Source organism: Gymnogyps californianus, chromosome 28 (assembly GCF_018139145.2).
Source record: "Gymnogyps californianus isolate 813 chromosome 28, ASM1813914v2, whole genome shotgun sequence".
Taxonomy (NCBI): Eukaryota; Metazoa; Chordata; class Aves; order Accipitriformes; family Cathartidae; genus Gymnogyps; species Gymnogyps californianus.
The window spans coordinates 584,671-601,577 of record NC_059498.1 but is presented as its reverse complement, the minus strand read 5'-3'; the positions used below and the strand labels follow the sequence as shown (position 1 = coordinate 601,577).

The 16,907-nt window shown below is 53.0% G+C and overlaps 1 protein-coding gene across 1 annotated transcript; it reads left to right on the top strand.

Annotated features, from left to right (window-relative positions):
- Positions 1 to 2,686: 2,686 nt before the first annotated feature.
- On the top strand, positions 2,687 to 14,278 carry LOC127026667 (uncharacterized). The gene is made up of 5 exons (XM_050912002.1): positions 2,687 to 2,735; positions 3,609 to 3,949; positions 4,281 to 4,335; positions 13,516 to 13,713; positions 14,223 to 14,278. Exons 1-5 carry the CDS (start codon positions 2,687 to 2,689, stop codon positions 14,276 to 14,278), a joined length of 699 nt encoding a protein of 232 aa, XP_050767959.1.
- The last annotated feature ends 2,629 nt before the right edge of the window (positions 14,279 to 16,907 follow it).

Genomic DNA, 16,907 nt, shown 5'->3' with positions numbered 1-16,907 from the left:
ATGTAAAAGAATCCTCTCCCCCCTGAATGGCAGCCAGTTCCTGAGCACAAACTCTCGGGGGGCACCAATGAAGCAGTCAAGAGTTCAGAGCCCACCTGCAGCTCTCTTGGGAAGTGCACCCAGTAACCTCGTCCTTGCTGATCTTCACGTTCTCCTGTATGCTCTGTATCAGAGCAATTTGATCTCCCTCAGACATACACCGTTTCACTGTCCCCATGTCTCTGCTGACTGCCCTCAGCTCCCACAGGCTTAGCTCCAATTTCCACCCTTGGCACATTCAGCAGCATGGGCGACTTTTCCCTGCTACTCCTGCCCATGTTGGCGGCTGTTGGCAGTGAGGCCTTCTGAGGTGACAAAGAAAGTTCAGGCTTTCTGGAAGCGACGGGGTAGGGAATATGTCCAAAGGAGACCTGGCCAGAGGGAAAGGGAAGGAGGCAAAGAGAGTGAGGCACCTGGAGAAAAGTCTCTCTGTGACATACCAGTAGGTGGATGAGAAGGCCCATTTCCACCTGGATGGGGTAAGAAAGCTATGGTTTGGAATTGAGGTCTGTCCTTATGCTGGGCTTTACACAAAGACCTGTGAGAGGGTCTTGCAGGAAACACAGGACATCTGGGAGGGCAAACAATAGATAAGTTGCAATATGAGGTCACAAACTGTCTCTTTCCACACATTTTAAGTGACTGGCGTTCTTCTTTACACTCACGTTACATCTGAAACTGATTGCTCATGTGGCCAGTCTTTCCCTTTTCCTTCATGTTTGTAACTTCTCAGGTGTCCTGAGAAATGAATGCCATGACAGCATTGCTGCAGGTGTTGCAGGGAGACCCTTCAAAGGCTGAGCTCAACATGGGGCTTCTCCCCAGAGCCTGGACTCAAAAGACCCAGTTTTCTCTGGGGACAGGAGCCTTTCAGTGCCTTGAGGAACTCTGCTTTCCTGAGGAACATCAGCAGAGGATGCTGTCAGGGCATGTGGAAGGTGAGAGCTGCTGGTTCACTAAGGCTATCAGATCAAGTCCCTTTTCCTTTCAAAGGGAAGAAGAAGTAAAAGGGAAAGTGATAAACAAAGCACACAATGACGCCAATCTCTGAGTAAGCGATAAGGGAGACAAGGAGGGAGACCAGAGCTCTGCAGCTGCTAATTGATGGGCCATTAGGAAACTGCAGGTGTAGCTTTGAAGTGGGTCAGCCTGAGCTTTGTAAGTGACAAGAAGTGAGAAGAGGAACATGAGGATTATGGATGTTTGAGGAGGGTCCTGCGGGACTAGGCTACACTTATTAAGGAATGCTTAGGGGAAGGGTCAAAGGTGGGGGAAAGAGAGGATTGGGGAGGAGCAAGGGGAGGCAATAGAGAGGAGGAAGGGTAGAAGGAGCCAGCTACACATAAGCAGAGTCCAGTCAGTGCACTTGTTGGGATGAGCCCTGTGCCTGACCCCTACAGTCCCCCCTGCCTTCTTAATAAATCCTTTCTTAACCATTCTTCTGTGTGACTTCCCACGTGTGAGTGCCAGTAACTGGAGAGACTGGTGTGAAAGAGAGATCTGGGTGCCAGTAACTGGGCAACCAACCAATGGCCATAGGGATTGTAGGCCTGGGTGCCAGCAACTGGATGGACTGCGGGGTGTGCGGCAAGGTCTAAGTGCCAGCAACTGGAGAAGAGGCCTTTCGTCACAGAGGTCTCTGTGCCAGCAGCTGGAGGGACTGGGATGTCAACAAGGTCTGGGTGCCAGCAACTGGAGAAGGAGAAACATGTCACAGGGTGATATTACCAAGCCATAGCAATGTTTGAGGGGTCCAAGAGTGTGGGGGTGATTGTGAGAGGAGGGCTGAGGACCCATGCTGGTATTCGAGAGATACATGAATGTGGGTGTGCTTGTGACTCCAGAGGGTGGTGGGGGGGGGTGTTTTCACTAGGGAACTGCATATCACAGGCATCCTGGAGACAGTCAGGCAAAGGGCCACTCTGGATGGTGAAGAGACTGGAGCAACTCTCATATGAAGAAAGGTTGAGAGAGCTGGGACTGCTCAGCACAGAGAAGTGTCAGGGGAGAGCTCATTAATGGGTACAAATATTTGGAGGGAGGGTGTGAAGAAGGTAGAGCCAGGCTCTTCTCCATGGTGTCCACTGAGAGGACAAGAGGCAATGGGCACAAAGTGAATCGCAGAAGATTCTATTTGATCATCAGGAATCCCTTTTTCACTGTGAGGGTGGGGAAGCACTGGCACAGGATGCCCAGAGAGGTTGTGGAGTCTCCATCCTTGGAGGCATTCAGAAGCTGTCTGGACATTGTCCAGGACATGTTGTGAGCAGAGACAGAAGCATCAAGCAAGGAGAGACTCCCAGGGTTGTGGTCCTGGGGTCAGCAAGGATGGTTGCATGTTGGGGACTATGGCTCGATTTCTCCTCTTAGCAGAAATGCAGAGATCCTCCTCTTCCTGTACATGTGTACAGAGTGCACAGGGCCCCCCGTCATGCAAATGTTGGCTGAGGGAGCCGCAGGTGTTGCTGCTGGAGGAGGGAGAAACCCAGGAGGAGCACTTCAGGCACAGGAAGAACAGATCATTTCTCTTCCCCGCTTCTTCCTTTGCTCCCCCAACAGAGTCGTTTCCGGCAGCTCTGTTATCTCGGGGCTGGGAGGTGGTTTTCTGACTCTCTCTCACTCAACAAACAGGCGGGTCGGACTCAGCATGCACCTTGGATATCTCGTCCTCACTGTCTTCCTGGGGCAACGGCTGGGTAAGTCCTGCCTTTTCATCAATGCATACTACTCCTTCCCCTGTGGAAACCCTCACCAGCCTTATCAGGTCCACGTCTGGAAATTCTCTGGAATTAGAGGAAAACACTGGGAAATGTCATCTCACATTTGTGGTTTTGTACCAGTTCTCTCAAGATGCTTTTACTGTTGCAAAGGAGAAGAGAGGACAGAGAAGAGATACCTCAAACCCTTTCTCCATCTTTTCCCTCCCCTTCAATCCATCTCTCTCTGCCTCTCTCTTCTCATCCACCTGTGGGCAGCATAGGAGATCTCAGCTGTCTCTGCAGCCTCAAATTTCTCCACTTCCAACACAAAGTAACAGATCCTGTCAAAGCTGCCACTGGGACATTCACTGTGCCGCCTGGCTGGGCCTCCTTGCATGGCTGCCATGGCCTCCAGTTTCCTCCTGGTTGTCAACTCAGCCAGGCCTCCCTCTTTCCAATGTTCAGCTCAGCATTGTATGAGCTCAAGGACCTAGGAGCCCTCGGAGTTGACAGGGATGGGGAAGCTGGATGAATCTTTTTGCTATAGTTCCCTGGGCCCCTCAACCTGCGGGAGGGGTGCTGGTCCCAGCACACAAAGGTCAGGCATGACAGGCTGTTCCCTGGTCCTCTGGGCAGTCGCAGACCAGGGAGGAGGAGCAGGGACACAGCACAGCTCTCCTCAGGGTCCACGCTGTGCTGAGTGCTCTGAGCTCCTGCCCAAAACTACCCTCCCCCTGGCTGTCCCCAGGCCTCAGGATTTTCCTGCAGGACAAGGGACAGAGAGATTTCTCTGCCTGGGTTTTGCATCCACTCCTGGTTTGCTTCCCGGAGCCTTTCCCTGCAGAGCTGCTGACCTTCCCTTTCTTGCAGGCACCACGGGGCAGATCACCGTCACCCAGCAAGAAGGACAAGTCACAGTGAAGCAGGGAGACACCTTCCAAACAACCTGCACATACCAAACCTCCAACTTTGATGCCCTGATCTGGTACCAGCAGAGGAAAGGCCAAGGTCCCCAGCTGCTCTCATATCAGGCAGCAGCTGGCCGCAAGCCGAGCGGCCGTCTCACCACGTCGCTGAACACCACAGGGAAATACAGCCTCCTGCAGCTGGAGGAAGTCGAGGTCTCTGACAGTGCCTTGTACCTCTGTGCTGTGCAAGACACCCTGGTGCAGGGAGCTTCCTTGGCTGTGCAAGAACCCAGGGGAGGGAGGGCATGTGGCTGTGCAAGGCTGAGCTTGGGGGAAGGGGCCCTCAGCTCTCTCCTGGCAGTGCTGCTTGCCCTGTGCACCCACAGCTCTGCAGGTCAAAATCCTCTTCCAGGAGAGGCCAGTGTAAGTGGCTGGAGAGGCAGGAGAAGGTGGTGAAAGAGTCTCAGCTAACCCATGGTGAAAACCCTCATTTGCACCATGGGTTATGTGGTTATTCTGCCCAATGGCTTTGGAGAGGTGATGGGCAATGCAGGAGGTTGGGAGAGCTTGTGCATTGCTTCCTTGCTGCTGTTCTTTGCTTTATGGATTTCTCTACTGCACTTTGCTTCCTCAGGTATTCCTGCAGGCCTGTCTCTTAGAGTACCTGCTCTGGGATGTGTCCCTCCGAGGTCAGAGTTCAAAGTAAGATTAAAAAGATAAACAACATGCCATGTGGCAAGGCTCCTTCCTGGAATTACACGATTACAACAATTTTGGAAAATACTCAGAACTACTCTGTGGACCCTCCAGTTGCTGCACGGCCATGTGCTGGGATCTGGAGGACCTGCTCTCCCCAGTGCACTCTGCCAGTCCTTGGAGCCCTCCTCAGGCCCTACCTCATGGGCTTCCCCCAGCGCTGCCTCATTTCTTCTGCAGTGGGACCATGCTGGACAACTGTAGCCAAGAGCACAATGGGAGGGCAGACCACCAGGCAGAGATGGGCAACAGGCCCTGCCAGGAGAAGAGCCAGCTTTGAGGAAAGCTGCTTCCTGCCTGCGGGAAGGCCAGTCACTGCAGAGCAGCCGTGGGGGCTTGGGCACTGACTGCTGTCCTTGAGGCTCCGTGTGTGGTGGGAGCTGGGGGTGTGCAAGAGGCATGAGGGCCCTGGTGTGTGGCCTGGGCAGGCTGATTTCACCATCAACCTGTGAGTCACCTTAGCCATGCACATCTGTGTAACTGCTGGGCTGTGCAGGGAACTGTTTTGGGGGGTGGAGGGTGTATAGGTGACCTGTCCTTGCTGTCCTTGCCCTTGGGTGCAGGCCATGCCCTGTCATTCCGGAGAGAGGTAGGAGGATGAGGAGGGAGAGGTGAGGCTGTTTTCAAGGCTTTTTCTTACATCACAGCCACTCCTGCATCCTTTGGGGCCATCTTCTGACGGAGCCTCTTTTCCCAGCACAGGGCTATCCAAAGCAGGAAGAATTCCCTTCAGCTGCTTCAAGGAGGCTGCTGCCTATCTCTTAAAAGAAAAGCCCCCTCAGCCAAGTTCCGGATACTCTCCGAGTCAGACCATCACCCTTCTTCCCCCTCTCAAACAGCACCATGACCCAGCATAGGATGGAGGAGCACACATCTGCACAAACAGAAAAAGGTCGTCGGGAAAGGGCTTCAGACTCACCTGCTTCCCGAGGAGAAGGAGGCAAGAGAAGAAGTTGGGCTGGCTTTTGTGGTGGCCCTGACCTGTCCCAGGCCCAGAGGTAGCCTCTACAGAAGTGGCAATTTTCGGAGGTGCTCCTGAGGAAGGGAAAACATCCCAGCTAATGACATGGGCTGGGTGGTTGTTTTCCTGATGACCCCTGTTCATATCCTGGATAATGCCATACCCATTCCCTCATGGAGGTTTCTTCTGAGGGCTGGGATTGAGAGGCCCCAGGGTTTACGGGGCAGGAATGTGTCAGTGCCCACAGAAGCCTCAGCTCAAGTGCCGGCTGGGTGCAGTGCAGGCAAGGGATGTTGGCCTGGGGCACACTGGTGGGGTTGCCTGTGGCCGTGTTGACAGGAAGGGGCCCTGCAATCCTTGGCTGGTCAGCCAAGGGCTTCCTTGCGTGAGGACGTGCCATGTCTTTCTCTTTCTCTCCCTCCCAACAGGGTCATTCCAGCGATCACTTGTAGGCTGCAGATGGGCTGCACTGCTGGGTGTCATAGACTCTTTTAATCTTTTACCCATGAAAGTAAGCAGCCTTCCCCAGGCTTTGGATATCAAGAGCTGCAAAGGTTATTTGCCCCAGTTTTTAGACGCTGCTCAAAATCAAAGTTATGAGGGTCCTCTACTACCACCGTGATATTCTGGGGTGGACAGCATGATGCTTGAAGAGAAAATCACTTCTTGGCATGACACAGAGATAATCAAGGGAAGACATGTGCCTTGCAAAACACTGGAGTTGCAATTGCCTACAAGACTTAAAAATGTTGAGGGAGGTCTGCAGTTTGCTTAAGTATTCCCTGCCTGATCCTCTCCTTGCAAGAGTACATCTCCCTTGCTCTCAACTTCCTCCCTGGTTTCAAGGACCTAGCATTCCTAAAGATGGATCTTGCTCGTAAAGATTGAGGCAAAGAAGGCATTCAGCACCTCATCCTTTTCCATGTCCTGTGTTGTCAGGCTGTGCAGCATCAGAGAAGGCCCAATCATTCGGCTGTGGGACCACATTTCCCCTAGCCTTCCTTTTGCCACCTGTGTCCTTACAGAAGCCCTTCTTGTTGCCATTGACATCCGTTGCCAGATCCAGTTCCAGCTGGGCTTTGGCTTTCCTACCCTCATCCCTGCATGCTTGGACAGTATGACCCGTCCCTACTTCCACCTCCTGTATGCTTCCTTCTTGTGTTTTGGTTTTGCCAGGAGCTCCTTGTTCATCCACAGTGGCCTCCAGGCATGCTTGCCTGACTTTCTGCTCATTGGGGATGGTCTGCTGTTGAGCTTGAAGGAGGCGATCCTTGAATAGTAACCAGGTTTCTTGGGACTCTCTTGCCTTCAGGGCCATATCCCAGGGGACACTTCCGAGCAGCCATTTAAAGAGAACAAAGTCTGCTCTCCTGAAGGCCAGGGTTGTGAGTTTGCTGTTTAGCTTCCTTGCTCCTCTCAGGATCCTGAACTCCACCCTTTCCTAGTTGCTGCAGCCCAGGCTGCCTTTGATCTTCACATCCCCAACAAGCCCTTCCTTCTTGGTGCATATGAGGTCCAGCAGAGCACATGCCCTCATTGGCTCCTCTATCACTTGCGTGATGAAGTTGTCAACTATGCACTCCAGGAACCTCCTGGCTTGCTTATGTCCTGCTGTGCTGTCCCTCCAGCAGATATCACAGTGGTTGAAGTTCCCCATGAGGACCAGGGCCTGTGAATGTGAGGCTGCTCCTATCTGCCTGTAGAGGGTCTCATCTGCTGGTTCTTCCTGGTCAGGCGGCCTATAGCAGACACCCACTACAATGTCACCCTTACCTGTCTTCTCTTGAGTGCTTACCCATAAGCTCTCACTTGGCTCGTCATCCATGCCCAGGCAGAGCTCTATGCACTCCAACTGCTCTCTCACAGAAAGGACAAGTCCCGCTCCTCTTCCTCCCAGCCCATCCTTCTGAAACAGCAGTCATTAATGGCATGAAATTTAACAAGTCCAAATGCCAGATTCTGCCCCTGAGACAGAGTAACACCGGACACAAGTATAAACTGGGAGAGGAGTGGCTGGAGAGCAGCCCTGCGGAAAGGGATCTGGGGGTGCTGGTTGACAGCAGGCTCAAGAGGAGTCAGCAGTGTGCCCTGGCAGCCAAGAGGGCAAACCACCTCCTGGGGTGCATCAAACACAGTACAACCAGCTGGTCAAGAGAGGTGCTTATCCCGCTTTATTTAGTGTTGGTGCAGCCTCACCTTGAGTACTGTGTGCAATGCTGGGCCCCACAATTTAAAAAGATGTCACGCTGGTTTATTTCTATCATGTCAAATACACCGCACACGATCATATTAACAGTGTCAGTCAAGACCCCTGCAAAGAATTCATGTACAAGGACAGGTCCACGGAATTTTTCACCTTTTCCTTTCTGCTGTGGTTTCTTAAAATAGCAGAGATTTCTGGGGCCGAAAATGCAGCTTCCCTCTATCCTTCCCAAAGCAAAATGAGACATGCTTGTTCTGGTCAGTCTTTGTCAATGCTGATTGTGTCAATGTGCTCGAGGTTCACCAGCACCTAGTGTGGCTTATCGTATGTCCCTGGCATGATCTTGTTATTACGGCCAGTCAGGACACACGGAAATAAAGGAACCACAAAGTCCCTGACAAGCTGGTGCTCTACAAGGCCTGTGTAGAGGTAGAGTGAGTTAAACCTTCTGGTGACATCTACCACAAAGGGAAATTTCTTTGCAGCAACACCTGGAGAAGCCCTCAAAATATGTATCAGATTTCCAGTTGCAGAAAAGGGCAAGGCTTTTCACCCATTTTGAGCTTTGTTTTCCTATGGACAGGGTCATAGACCAGGCCCACTACTGGAGAGTCCACAGCTGAAGCTTTATTGTGGGGGTTAATGAGATGGTTCATATGTTCCATCAACATGGAGAAGGATGGGTAATAATAGCCTTTCTGCAAGGCCTACTGCCGTGACTTCCCCTGCAGCGCTATTTCAAAGTTGGTGTCTTCGTTGATGTCATTCCAGGGTCCTCACCAGCTGTACAGGAATGATCGAATCATAGAATTATGGGATGGTTTGGATTGGAAGGGGCCTTGAATCATCATCATGTCCCTGCCATGATCCCAGTGGACAGCTCTCACTAGATCACGTTGCTCAAAGCCCCATCCAACCTGACCTTGAACACTTCCGATGACGAGGCACCCACAACATCTCCGGGCAACCTGTTCCAAAGTGTCACCACCCTCACTGGAAAAAATTTCTTCCTTAAGTCCAATCTAACTCTACCCTCTTTCTCTTTAAAGGTGTTGCCCCTTGTCCTGCCACTACAGGCACTGGTCAAAGTCTCCTTCCCTCTTTCTTCTAAGCACCCTTCAAGTATTGAAAGGCTGCAGCAAGGTTTCCCTGGAGCTGAACAACCCCAACGCTCTCAGTCTTTCTTCATAGGAGAGGTGTTCCAGCCCTCTGCTCATCTGAATGGCCCTCCCCTGGAGGGCCCGCTCTAGCAGGTCCATGTCTTTCTGGCACTGACGACTCAGAGCTGGATGCAGTACTCCAGGTGGGGTCTCACAAGAGTGGAGTAGAGGTGGAGAATCACCTCCCTTGACCTGCTGGCCACGCTTCTTTTTATGCAGCTCAGGATAAAATTGGCTTTCTGGGTTGCAAGCACACATTGCCGGCTCATGTCCAATATTTCATCCACCAGTATCCCCATGTCCTTTCTCTGCAGGGCTGCTCTCAATCCATTCATCCCCCAATCTGTATTGATGTTGGGGATTGCCCCAACCCAGGTGCAGGAAAGTCCAAGGAAACTCCGAGCCTGTGTTCTGTGGGCAGAGTCTGGCATTGCTGGCATTCGTTAAGGGATGTAGGGAGCGCGGCCACCTCGTCCAGCTGCTCTGGCCCAGGATCCTCCTGCCTGGCTGCTGGAGCCCAGCCTGGTGTCCTGGAGACCCGGGATCTCTGCCCAGGCTGAGGGGCACAGCTGCCACTTTCTATGTCTGCAGGTTCAACCTGTAGCGAAGCGGAGCCCATATCTCAGAGCCACACAGACACACACAGACACACACACACACACAGACACACACACTGAAACAGACGGTCACACAGACTGCCACAGCCAAGGCACTGCTGTCAGCAGCACCCACATACAGGACCCACATAAAACACAAGCACAGACAGCCATATCCCCTCCCCCTCTGGGGCTGGCAGGGACAGGAGGTTACTAGTGAAGGCACACACACAACGCTCTCTGGGTTCACACGCACATGCACTTTTGCAGATCCACCCAGTACTGGCACTGCTGCTCTGTCCACCCGGCATGCCTGCCCACATCCCAGGCCCCTGACCTGCCCCATGGGTCTCCTACTCGCCTCAAGTACTTCATGATCTTAGTGTATTGTGCGGTACACAGCTATCTGTCACATTGTCACAATTTCAACTACTATGAAAATTTCCTCTGTGAACATCTTTCATAATGTTTCTCAATTCTCTCATTTGTTGTAGACACCCTGACATGATCTCCCTTTCTGAGCAGAGGCGCAGATTCTTTAAACACACCCCTATATCTGGTTTTCCAGTCCCTTGCAGAGTTCAGAGTGTTCGCATCCACCAACCTGGCTCTGATAGCTCTGTGGAAGCTCTGATGGTAGCCCTTCATAATCCTGAGCTCTCACAGAGACCCTGGGCCAGGGGCCAAGACAGAGTTGGGACCCACAGTTGCATTGGGTCTAGGTGGGCTTGGTCCTGATGCTCGTTGCCCCTGTCTAAACACCTGACGCCACTCTGCCTCCCACAGAGCCTGGCCTGGGGAGAGGTTCCCCCAATCCTTACCCAGCAGGGAGGAATCACTCTGTCCTCCATCCTGTGGTCCTGTGGTGCTGGTGGTGTGTGGGGTCTGTGTAAGGGCAAACCCCCACACCACAGGGCCCCAGGGTCTGCAGATGTGGGAGGACCCCGGCCTGTGTGTGAGGAGCAGCAGTGCTGCGTGGAGCACAAGGGCCACTTCAGCCCCAGGTCTCTGGGAATGCTGAAGGAGCTTGGTGCCTGGGGGAAGGCACCCCAATGTGTGCCCTATGGTTGTGCTGGTGCATGCCCTGTGCCATTCAGGGACAGCTCACGGATCCTGCTGAGTGCGGAATGAAATCCCACTGTCAGTGGCATGTCTCTGTGGAGGTGGGGGTATCTGTTCTCAGACAGCACCTCTGTGGACCAGAGCTAGGTTGTGGCATTGTGGGGCTGTAGAAGGGCCTGAAGAAAGCTGCTCCTTGCTTGGGGAAGACACGGCACCAAAGAGCATCCGTGTGTGGTTGGCCACCAGTCACTGACCTGGGCTTGCCTTCACCCTTCACCTGGCTTCACAGGGACTGGGGACTCCAGTGTGTGGCCTGCTGTAGCTGATACCAATACTAACTTGTGAACACCTCAGCCCTACACATGTAGGCAACAGGTGGACCATGCCTGATGCTGTGCTGAAAGGTGATAGGTCAGCACGGGGAAGCTGTCCCTGCTGCCCATGCCCAGGCATGCTGGCCATGCTGACCCCTAGATCGGCTGATGGAGGCCGGGGGCAGGTGGAGTAGGGACTGTGGGCCATCCCCAAGGCTATTTATCCATTCCCAATTTCTGCCATCCTTTGGGAACACACTAGGGTTGTCTCCCTCACCTTCAGGAAGCAGTGCCTGAAAGAGGGCTCTTTGCAGTGTGTCCCAACCTCCAATGCCTCTAGGAGTGATGAAGGGTCCCCCTGTGTCCCCACCTAATTCCCCTCCAAAGCAATGGCTTTCTCCCTCAGCAGTCGGTATACAGATGAAAGGCAACCTAAGGGACACAGGCAGGGTTGCAGCAGATTTTTAATGAGTCTAAAGAGGGAAATGGGATCACTCCAAGTGGAGGCCCCCATTGTGGGGAGGAGCAGGAGCAGCCAAGAATGTGTTTCCCTTTTCCTGCGGCAGAGTTCCCACAGGGCATCTGTTGACCTGCCCGGCAAAGGGAGACAGGCTAGCAGGTCCCTCCAGCTTCGTTGCTGGGGTCCTCACAGCAGGCTTTGATGCGAGCACAAGACAACAAAGAAAAGGGAGAAAAAGGGTGAGTGGAAGACAGGAAAGGTAGACATTGGCCATGTTTTCAGAGAGCCCAGGTTGGCCCCTTCCAGACTTGCCCTTGCAGGGCAAGCCAGGGATGACCAGCTAGTCTGAAAACAATGCCCTGAGGTTTGATCCTTTGTCCAGCAGCATGTTCTGAGTTCCTGGGGGTCCTTAGGGGAGGCCGTTGCCAGCATCTTTAGCAAGGGCGGCATCTGCTGCCACAGTAGCGGCTGCTGATGCAGGAGAGGTCACAGCACCCAGAGGTGATGGGCACTCCCTCACAGCTGAGGATGCTGCCAACAGCAGCGGAGGTGGAGGAGCCCACAACGGTGTTCTGCGGGAAGGAGCTGAGGATGGGGCCGGGCAGGGTCACCACCACAGGGGAGGGCTCGATGACGACAGTGGAGTTCTGGCACTGCCTGACACAGGGCTCATTGCAGCTGTTGGCCAGCGGGGTCGGGCCACAGGGCTGGCAGGGCTGGCACTGGTTGTAGCAGGACATGTCTTGGATGCCTGAGGTGCACCTGGGAGAGAGGGCAGGGAGGAAGAAAAACATGGGGATGCGTGAGGAGCAGCCTGTCACCACACCATGAAGAAGCCAAAGAACATGCAGGGCCATAAGGCGGAGGCTGTGCAGAGATGTATGAGAGCTTCTTGGCCTTGTCCTGCCAGGGCCCAAAAGGAGCCACCAGCTCCTATGCAGCTACTGCCTAGCCCCTGAGTGCAGAAGCCACCTCAGTACAGTCCCAGCTTCTTTCCATGCCTAACCTTCTGCCCACTTCCCTCTCCCATGACAAGCAGCCCCATGATCTGGCACAGAACAAAGCCAGCGTCAGCTGAGAGGCCCATTGAAGTGACACCTCCTTTTTGAGAGAGCAGAGAAGGAGAAGGGACTTGAGACTCACCTGACTGCCAAGGAGAAGGAGGCAAGAGAAGTGGATGAGAGAGCGAGGAGCTGGGCTGGCTTTTATCATGGACCTTTACTGCCGCAGCCTGCCAGAGGCATCCCTTGTAGAGGTGATTATTTTCTGACAAGCTCATCTTGAATGCAAAACATCCCAGCTAATGCTATGGCTGTGTTTTGGCTTCCTCAGTCACTGTCTTTTCATTTCCTGCTTTATGCCAGGCACATTCCCCAGTGAAGGTGTCTTTTGTGTGACAGGATGAGATGGCCAAGCATTTCCGGTGCAAAAGATGTCAGCGTGGGCAGAGAACTCATCTCACATGCTGGAAGAGTCCACTAAAGGACACTCAAGACAGACTAAACAGCTGGCTTAGACAACACACAAACACACACCCACACACCCACACACCCCCCCTAGACCTCTAGTCATCTAGAGTTAATTGAGAAGACTCAAGACACCCAAAGAGAGGCTATCTACACTGTCCAGGGCCACCGCACAGGTCTTGGACTTGACAGAGTCATCTTCTGCAAGTCCTGTTTCCAAGGGTTCAGTGTGGCTGAGGGAAGATTCATCTGCACTCGGTCAGAGCAGGAAATGCAGCTGATGAGAGTAACGTGCCCAGCTTGAGCCCGTTCACCCCCACAAAAGCCCTCTCCCTGTTATCTGTCTGTCCCTGAGTACCGCGGACATGGATATGGGCTTTAGGCATGGGATGGAGGTGCTTGTAGGCTCTCGTAGGACAGGCTGTGGGTTCACTTCTGATGGCATGATGAAGCAAGCCATGCACACGTGACCAGGTAGGCAGGCCCTGCTGTGAGCTTATGCTAGCTGGGGAGTTCAGAGGCCACCATTGGTCAGCTGCAGGATCAGTGTCTCCAGAAAGATGATTTGTCCCATTTACCATGCCCGTCTGCTTTGGGATGGGATAAGTCCCATGTGTAAGCTGATGCCTTCACTGACTGTGGGAACACTACAACCCTGCCACTTGTTTATTGCATGTGAACAACTACCAGCAGCTTTCACATCCTTGTTTCTTAGGGTGTAAATCAAGGGGTTCAGCAGGGGAGTAAGAGTGGTGTAAAGCACAGCCACCACTCTGTCTAGTGACCCTTTTGAGGTCACTTCCCATGAAGACACACAGGCCACAGAAACAGCCAATAGCACTGAAATGGGAAGCACAGGTTGAGACAGCTCTGTGCCTGCCTTCTGCACAGCAGAGCTGCAGGATGGTTCTGGCTCTGCACTTGTAAGAAGTGAGGATGAAGAGGAAGCAGCCGAGGGTCACATCCCCAACACTGAAGATGATCTCGTCCTTGTTGGCAGAAGTGCCAGCACAAGCCATGGCCAGCAGGGCTGGCAGAACAGCGAAGAAGTGGCAGATGTGCCTGGGCCCACGGTAAGCCAAATGGGAGGTGAGTATTGTATGCAGAGCAGGAGGCAGGGAACCGGCCAGTCCTGTCCCTGCCACCAGCCAGATGCACACAGCCTGATGCATGATGGCCCCAGAGCGCAGAGGGTTGCAGATAGCCAAGCAGTGGCCATAGGACATGAGAGTGCAGAGGAAGCATTGGTCTCTGCCCAGCAGCTGGGAGGAGTACAGCTGGGCCATGCAGCGGTGGAAGGAGATGGGTATGTCCCCTGGCCTGAGGAAGCCCACCAGCACCTCTGGAAGGAAGACACTGGAGAAGAGAGACTGAAGCTTTTGGCCTTCAGTCATTCTGAGAGATGCCTCATGAGTCATAATTCCCTCTTGATGGAGGACATGGGTGTGGGGATTTCCATTCTTCCACTTCTACACTTTGGTCAGGACATCTGGATTTTCATGCAGGAAATAAGATATGAGACTGTAGTGGCTGCCAAGAGACATTCCCACCGATCCAAAAGGGATGAGGTTTACATGTAAAAGAATCCTCTCCCCCAGAATGGCAGACAATTCCTGAGCACAAACTCTCGGGGGGCACCAATGAAGCAGTCTAGAGCTCTGAGCCCACCTGCAGCTTTCTTGGGAAGTGCACCTGGTACCCTCGTCCTTGCTGATCTTCACATTCTCCTGCATGCTCTGTATCAGAGCCATTTGATCTCCCTCAGAAATACACCGTGTCACTGTCCCCATGTCTGTGCTGACTGCCCTCAGCTCCCACAGGCTTAGCTCCAATTTCCACCCTTGGCACATTCAGCAGCATGGGCGACTTTTCCCTGCTACTCCTGCCCATGTTGGCGGCTGTTGGCAGTGAGGCCTTCTGAGGTGACAAAGAAAGTTCAGGCTTTCTGGAAGAGACGGGTAGGGAATATGTCCAAAGGAGACCTGGCCAGAGGGAAAGGGAAGGAGGCAAAGAGAGTGAGGCACCTGGAGAAAAGTCTCTCTGTGACATACCAGTAGGTGGATGAGAAGGCCCATTTCCACCTGGATGGCGTAAGAAAGCTATGGTTTGGAATTGAGGTCTGTCCTTATGCTGGGCTTTACACAAAGACCTGTGAGAGGGTCTTGCAGGAAACACAGGACATCTGGGAGGGCAAACAATAGATAAGTTGCAATATGAGGTCACAAACTGTCTCTTTCCACACATTTTAAGTGACTGGCGTTCTTCTTTACACTCACGTTACATCTGAAACTGATTGCTCATGTGGCCAGTCTTTCCCTTTTCCTTCATGTTTGTAACTTCTCAGGCATCCTGAAAAGTGAATGCTACAACAGTGTTGCTGCAGGTGTTGCAGGGAGAACCTTCAAAGGCTGAGCTCAACATGGGGCTTCTCCCCAGAGCCTGGACTCAAAAGACCCAGTTTTCTCTGGGGACAGGAGCCTTTCAGTGTCTTGAGGAACTCACACACCTGAGGAACTTCAGCAGAGGTCACTGTAAGGGCGTGTGGAAGGTGAGAGCTGCTGGTTCACTAAGGCTGTCAGATCAAGTCCCTTTTCCTTTCAAAGGGAAGAAGTAAAAGGGAAAGTGATAAACAAAGCACACAATGACACCAATCTCTGAGTAAGTGATAAGGGAGACAAGGAGGGAGACCAGAGCTCTGCAGCTGCTAATTGATGGGCCATTAGGAAACTGCAGGTGTAGCTTTGAAGTGGGTCAGCCTGAGCTTTGTAAGTGACAAGAAGTGAGAAGAGGAACATGAGGATTATGGATGTTTGAGGAGGGTCCTGCGGGACTAGGCTACACTTATTAAGGAATGCTTAGGGGAAGGGTCAAAGGTGGGGGAAAGAGAGGATTGGGGAGGAGCAAGGGGAGGCAATAGAGAGGAGGAAGGGTAAAAGGAAGTACCTGCACCTTTTACCATTTAAGCAGGGGCTGGTCAGTGCACTTGTTGGGATGAGCCCTGTGCCTGACCCCTACAGTCCCCCCTGCCTTCTTAATAAATCCTTTCTTAACCATTCTTCTGTGTAACTTCCCACGTGTGAGTGCCAGTAACTGGAGAGACTGGTGTGAAAGAGAGATCTGGGTGCCAGAAACTGGGCAACCAACCAATGGCCATAGGTGCCATTGGTAGGCCTGGGTGCCAGCAACGGGATGGACTGCAGGGTGTGCGGCAAGGTCTAAGTGCCAGCAACTGGAGAAGAGGCCTCTCGTCACAGAGGTCTCTGTGCCAGCAGCTGGAGGGACTGGGATGTCAACAAGCTCTGGGTGCCAGCAACTGGAGAAGGAGAAACACGTCACAGGGTGATATTACCAAGCCGTGGTAATGTTTGAGGGGTCCAAGAGTGTGGGGGTGATTGTGAGAGGAGGGCTGAGGACCCATGCTGGTATTTGAGAGATGCCTGACTGTGGGTGTGCTTGTGACTCCAGAGGGTGTGTGGGGGGGTGTTTTCACTAGGGAACTGCATGTCACAGGCATCCTGGAGACAGTCTGGCAAAGGGCCACTCTGGATGGTGAAGAGACTGGAGCAACTCTCATGTGAAGAAGGTTGAGAGAGCTGGGACTGCTCAGTACGGAGAAGAGAAGTGTCAGGGGAGAGCTCATCAGTGGGTACAAATATTTGGAGGGAGGGTGTGAAGAAGGTAGAGCCAGGCTCTTCTCCATGGTGTCCACTGAGAGGACAAGAGGCAATGGGCACAAAGTGAATCGCAGAAGATTCTATTTGATCATCAGGAATCCCTTTTTCACTGTGAGGGTGGGGAAGCACTGGCACAGGATGCCCAGAGAGGTTGTGGAGTCTCCATCCTTGGAGGCATTCAGAAGCTGTCTGGACATTGTCCAGGACATGTTGTGAGCAGAGACAGAAGCATCAAGCAAGGAGAGACTCCCAGGGTTGTGGCCCTGGGGTCAGCAAGGATGGTTGCATGTTGAGGACTATGGCTCGATTTCTCCTCTTAGCAGAAATGCAGAGATCCTCCTCTTCCTGTACATGTGTACAGAGTGCACAGGGCCCACCGTCGTGCAGATGTTCAGAACGCCGTTGGCTGAGGGAGCCGCAGGTGTTGCTGCTGGAGGAGGGAGAAACCCAGGAGGAGCACTTCAGGCACAGGAAGAACAGATCATTTCTCTTCCCCGCTTCTTCCTTTGCTCCCCCAACAGAGTCGTTTCCGGCAGCTCTGTTATCTCGGGGCTGGGAGGTGGTTTTCTGACTCTCTCTCACTCAACAAACAGGCGGGTTGGACTCAGC